This window comes from Engraulis encrasicolus, chromosome 20 (genome assembly GCF_034702125.1).
Source record: "Engraulis encrasicolus isolate BLACKSEA-1 chromosome 20, IST_EnEncr_1.0, whole genome shotgun sequence".
Classification (NCBI taxonomy): Eukaryota; Metazoa; Chordata; class Actinopteri; order Clupeiformes; family Engraulidae; genus Engraulis; species Engraulis encrasicolus.
In genome coordinates, this window is record NC_085876.1 from 27,309,354 (window position 1) to 27,316,051 (window position 6,698).

Below are 6,698 nucleotides of genomic sequence, written 5' to 3' on the forward strand. Positions count from 1 at the left end.
AGAGAAGCCTATTCAGACCATTTGTGAATTACTACATGTCTCGCTTCAAATGTATCGAATCAAATGTGTCTGATGATGTCACATGCAAAAGGTCCATTGTCAAAACGGTCAAATAGTTGTGTCCAATGCAAAAGACACCTCCGGTCCACCAGTCTGTGACATCACTGCATCTGACTTGGAGGAAAATTCTTTTTTTTAATGCTTTGTTGGAGATTTATATTTATATGAAAAAAACGTATATTTTGTGTGGGATTGTAATAAATATGTATTCAATATGTATACAGTTTTACAAAACAAAAACAAACAAAAAAACAGATTTATGACCTTCTAATGTCCGCCGTATGTTTTGAGGGTTTTCAGATATTTTACACATGATATTTTTATCAAAATTGTATGATGTTGATCTGTAGTTGTATGCTTGTATGTTTGTGGCATTGGACACTGTATGGGTGCTTTCTGAAAACTGGATTTTTTCTTTTCAGTTAATTGACAAACAGCACTGCTTTGTTGTCTTAACTTTGTGTCTTATGTGTGCGTCACGGACCACAGAAGCCCTTATCAGATGTGCTTTCACCGATGGGCGATAAAGAAATGACATTTATGACCCCAGACTTCAAAGACTAACGCCATATGGGAATTTGGCTAGACATTCAGCTTCAGTCTGGGAAACAATGGGGCTGCTGACTGTGCATGTCTGCCCGTATCAGAATCTTAAAAAAGTTGTGATAGCAAAGCCTGACGGTAGAACAATGATCCAAACATGCATCAATCCAGCTGTGTTGTTCACAGTCCTTTGGTTTACAGTTTGTCAGTTATGGCTTATGATATCTTTCACAATACATTTTACAATGTTTTTTTTACAGCGTTCCCAACAAATGGACGGTCTTGGTGTGACCCACAAGGTCGCAATCCATAACATGAATTTACAATACACATGGGAGGCATTCCAAGACCATGGTTTTAGGTGATAAACCTGGCAAAGTTTCATTATTTGAAGTGGTAAACCTGCTAATAGATAGCCCAGAGGTTTCATTTAATTCAAGATAATTAGGACTCCTGGCTCTTCTATTAGATGATTTACCACTACCTCAAGGTTAGCATAACCTGTTTTACTGCTTAGCCAGGTTCTTGGAATACTCTTCTGATGATTTGATTTCAACAGTTCCGCCACTGTGTGATAAACAACATAACAAGGTTCCAGCTGAGATTGATTGGGACCAAAGATGGGTAATATAGTGTAAAATGGCCTACTGTACCTTCTCTAAATGCCAAATGTGTGTACAAGTATTATCAGTTTCCTTGTCTTGGGAATGCACCATAGAGGGATGCGTGTTTCCTTATGAATGCTCATATGCAGTGCAAAGGGTTTGGATGTCATTACCTATTTGAATAAAGACTAACCCATTTTCACAGACTGGCTTCGACAGTGGCGTTTTTACCTGTGCATTTTTCTCTAAAATTTGTCATGAAATCAAATATCTACTTGAAGCACATAATTAGATATATTATGTTATCTTCCACTGTGTGTGGTATGTTATTCATGTCTTTACAGTTTTCTGTGAATGTGTGGAAGTGCTAAGTGAAATTGAGTGGAACACTTATGCAACAGGCCACTGCACACAGGTTGTCCTGAACAAACAAAGCACATTTAGTGCTATTATTTCCATTGACCACAGTTATACAAGCACGAAAGTTAGACATAGAAAACAGGAACTGCAAAGGTCTGTATTTATAATGGCTGGCTTCTCTCTTATAAGCCAATATGTATTAATGTTTCAAAAAAGAGAAAAGGGATTGCTTCACTGGGTCCTGTATCCAGTTAGTAAAAAAGGGTGCTCATCAAAAAGAACTTGGGCGTCCAAACTTTTCAAACTTCTATGAAAAGATAAAAAACACTATTTGAGGCACTCCTTACTAAAGTTTAAAAAGCCTTTATTAAATACTGGCTACAAATCTGTGAGACGCTGACATGAGAACGGTCTTCCTTATCAGGAAAATCCTGACCTTAAAAGCTGTCTTGCATTTGCCTGTACATCAAGCCTGCCTATGAAGTATGGTTTCTCAGTTCTAAAAAAAGAAAATACATTTATTTCGTATTTACAGTAGTGAATGACTGTTATTTTTTAATGAAAATAGATAGAACTGACTTAAACTTGGAAGACCTAAAGGTTGCGTGTCTGACTTTGAGAAAATATTTGGTATCATTATCATGCATTGACAGGTTCATCTAAAGAGGGATTGTATCTTCCAATAAATAAAACCAGTAATTATTAGTAGTGCCTAAAATCGGAACTAGAGAAAAGCCTGCTTCCTGCTATACCTCACTAACAAATGCAGTTGGGAATGATTCACCATGACAAGTGGATAGTTTTAGTATGTACGGTATCTCTTTAAAAAATGGTTCATGAGACAGATGATACAAATCTAGAAATCTGCCTTCAAATGCTTATTTCATTGCCTTAAACTTATTGCAAGTAATGCAATAAATTAACATTAACCATTCAACAGCTATTAAAGAGAAATGTACAACAACATTGTTTAATTAAAAAAATATACAATATCATTTGCACTTTGCAGAAAGTTACATCAGTCACCATAAAAATATAATGAACAAATGAAAATGTTGATAGGTGTGTTACAATATATTCACAATAACCTCCACAACATGCATTGCATTTCATAGGCATTGTTCGAAAATCATATTAGGGAAGAGCCGGGAGATTTAAAAAAAAAATAAGAGCATGACTCTTACAATGATAATATGCACTCTGCATATTTATACTGAGCAGTATATACGGTAGCTACATTTCAGTTAGTCATAAAAGCATCTGTCCCACCGTTAAACAAAAATGTCACACACAACATTAAAAAAAGCCATGAAGACAAAATAAATTCAATCACAAAATTGTGTTGATCGGTTGAGTAATTTGTCCAGTTCAGTGCTGTTTAGTTCTCTTGAATCACCACTTGGGGGCGCTCACTGCCATAGCAGAAGGAGCAGCATGGGAAGCATACAGCTCAGCAGGGTGGCGGCGGTCGCTACGGCTCCTGTTGTTGGGACAGGGGTGGGTTGGGTAGTGGTGGTAGTGGTGGGAGTGGTAGTCGGGGTAGTTGGTGGTGGAGTAGTGGTGGTAGTTGTGGTGGTAGGTGCTGGAGTGGTGGTGGGTTTGGGTGTGGTGGTAGTGGTAGGGGGTGTGGTAGTTGTTGGTGCAGGGGTGGTAGTCGTCGGTGGGGTCGTGGTGGTGGGTGGGGTGGTTGTGGTGGCTGGGGTCGTTTTGGTAGTTAGGGTAGTGGGGATAGGGGGAGGGGTTGTTGTGGTAGTTGGAGGAGTTACTGGGTTGGTAGTTGGGGGTACCGTTGTGGTGGTGGCGGGGGCCATTGTAGTTGGCATCGGTGTTCTGGGTGGCTCTGTGGTCTGTGACAAATAGACAGCATATAACAGTACAGGTTAGCACAATAATACAAACCATTACATTACAATACATTACACTTAACTGACGTGTTAATCCAAAGCAACTTAGTTATTTAGGCACAGGGTATTGGTTACAGTCCCAGGGGCAATGTGGAATCAGGTGCCTTGCTCAAGGCTACTTCAGCTGCGGAGTGAGGTGTAGTGTAGGGAGAGGTAAGGGTGACATTCAAGCCTGAAAACCTCTGGTCTTAAGAAAACCTTCACCACAATGTTTGAAGATGAAGTTACAAAGTTACAGAATCGTATAAAATGAATATTGTAAAGACTTTCTGACGTTCTCAGAGACTGATCCATATTCTTAAATGCCTGTGTGTATTGCTGGCATAGGCGTGCAGAGATAGGGATGAGGTGGTGCTAAAGGACCTGCCCCTTTGCCCTAATGAACAAAAAATTGCCTTTTTAAAAAATGCTCATCTAGAAATGCTTGCCGATTAGTAGCATTTCAGAATAATGCCCAGATATAATATATAGCCTCTATTGCCTAATAAGGCTGTCGGAAGTTACATATGCTTTTGCAAAGGACGCGCTCAACTTCTTGGAAAAACGAAAGTCTTTGGGTGCGCGATAAACTGTATCAACTTAAAGAAGAAAAATCCACACTCACAAACTGAGTCTCATTATTTATTTATATTACCACCATGTTCAAAAAGCAAACGCGTTTCGGCTATCAAGCCTTCATCAGTGCGTGGTGTCAGGAAGTCACATATGCACCTTAGGACCCCCCACCCTCCAACACCCTCTTCGAACACCTGCCCCCCAAAATAATGTCTGTGCACGCCACTGCTGGGTTGAACTTCACCCTATCAGACCACTGATTGTGATGATATGTGCTATGTGTCACATTTTTTCTTTGTTCCGGATTTTTCCCAGAACAGGAAGAACTGATAACAGGTAGACTGACTTGAACAGTGTGTGCTGTAGGCCCAAGCTAACATAAGTACACACACACACACACACACACACACACACACACACACACACACGCACACGCACACGCACACACACACGCACACGCACACGCACACACACACACACACACACACACACACACACACACACACACACACACACACACACACAGAATTCATGTCTGAAAAAAACAGGGATTGAGTTTTACTCATTGTAAATTGAGTTACATGTAATTCTGAATTACAGGTAAATGTCTCATGTAAACAAGGTCATTGTTTTTCTGGCTCACTTTGGAAGTAGGTACATAGTGTAGAGCTCAACATGTCCGTAGCTAGTGACTCAAACTCTTTCCTTTCTCCACATACTGCAGTTTGATTTATGTCTTGTGAATTATTGCGATATAGCTGAAACCAATAGGCCTAATAAATTACCTGCAATGCAGCTGAAACCAATGATAAAATACCTGAACCAGTGATAACCTGGTAGCCGAAAGCCACAGGAATGTGCAGGTGCACTCCTGGTAGGCCTACCGTAGTCATACTTTTTAACTTTTGTGAAATGCCATATCATGTACTGCATATCTGATTTTTTTTTGTCTTTTACGACTTTATTGATGATAGGACAGTTTGAGAGGTGGACAGGAAGCGAATGGGGAGAGAGATGGGCAGGGGTCGGCAAAGGACCCGGGCCAGGAATCGAACCCGGGTCGGCAGCATGGCAGACGAGTGCCCTACCGGTTACCCATGGCAGGGCCTGCATATCTGATTTTAAATGACTTATTATTGAATTTATTATTAGAGAATGCCAGTCCATTATGACACATTGCTGTCTTGAGGGGAGCATGGCAAGGATCTGGCTAAGTAGTAATCATGTAATACAAGAGCCTGGAGTACTTATATTGTTAAATAAATGACAACTGCAGGCTATCTATTAGGAGATTTATCACTTCATGGAGGTTAACCTTGCCAGGTTTATCACTTAACCATGTTCTTGGAATACTGCTCTGGTCTACCTGAACATAAAGCAATATACTTTATCTTCAGTCTTGCTACTGAACCTGACCTTCCACTCGCCTACATTGCATGTGACATGGCGATGAATTATATACTGCCGTACAAAGGCAAAGTGCAGCAACTCCATATTTTGTCAAAATTGACTTTAGACTGAAAATGGTCTTCATAACACCTCCTTTGTCTCGTGAAAAAGCCTTATGGTCCAAGTGTCCCGCTTTAGAGATATTGCTACAGCATGTCACATTTGCAGTAACTACAATATTCAACCTAATACCAATACTTGAAAGGCATTTTTCTCAGTTTGAATGTTGGCATAGTTACTGCTCTTTGCCTTTGTAGGGCAGTATAGTGTAATGCGATAGTTTAGTTTACCAAACTATCTCACTTTTACATTTTGAAAAGCCACACTCAGTGACAGCACAGCAGACTCACACTGTTAATTCAACACTAAGATAGTGGGGCCAAACCAGAAGAGTGCAGCCGTGACCTAGTCGTTAAGGAGATGGGATTAAGAGGGTTGCAAGTTCAAATCCCACCCTTCCATTCCATGGCTGAGGCACCCTTGAGCAAGCCACCTAACCCCACACTGCTCCAGGGACTGTAACCAATACCCTGTAAAATAACTAAGTCACTTTGGATAAAAGTGTCAGCTAAGTGTAATGTAATGTAAATGAGAGTTACACTCTCTTAGTGTTATATTAACACGGCATGCATTTCATTCTGTGTATGAACACTTTGCACCAAGTATTGATTACACAGTTGTCAATAATAAGGATTTGTTTTCTTTTTCGGCTTTATTCGATAGGACAGTGTGAGAGATGAACAGGAAGCGAATTGGGACTGAGACGGGGAGGGGTCGGCAAAAGGACCTGGGTGGAGAATTGAACACAGCCAGACACATGGCAGGAGGCGAGTGCCCGGTTGGCTACGGCAGGGCCCAGTTGTCAATAATAAAACAATGACAAGGTGAAGAGACGGTCAAGACTTTTCTTCCTATCAAAAGACTTTTCCCTCCACCTGTTTCACCTGTAGTTAGCTATTGGGGGGGAAACCTTTCATTTCTCCATGAATTGCCATTGTGCATGGCAAATGTTTAGTTGTGTTGGGTGTGTGTTCAGTTATTATGTTATTACTCACCAACGATTCAATTCAATAATTCAGATGGCTACAAGGCTATAAAAACAACTGATGGCTCAATGCCACTGTTTGTGAATGATACTGTAAACACATCAAAGGAGGTGATTGCCTGCTGTACAGGAGGTAGCGGTCACAACCAAATACCTAAAATCAATAATTCACTCATA

At 40.5% G+C, this 6,698-nt stretch overlaps 1 protein-coding gene across 1 annotated transcript in view; it reads right to left on the reverse strand.

Moving 5' to 3' along the window:
* Positions 1 to 2,503: 2,503 nt before the first annotated feature.
* Positions 2,504 to 6,698, reverse strand: part of LOC134435836 (salivary glue protein Sgs-3-like) — a 5,638-nt gene continuing 1,443 nt past the window's right edge. The window contains exon 2 of the mRNA XM_063184879.1: positions 2,504 to 3,415. Coding sequence (XP_063040949.1) covers positions 2,978 to 3,415 — 438 coding nt within the window. The 3' untranslated portion in view covers positions 2,504 to 2,977. The remainder of the gene's footprint in view (positions 3,416 to 6,698) is intronic.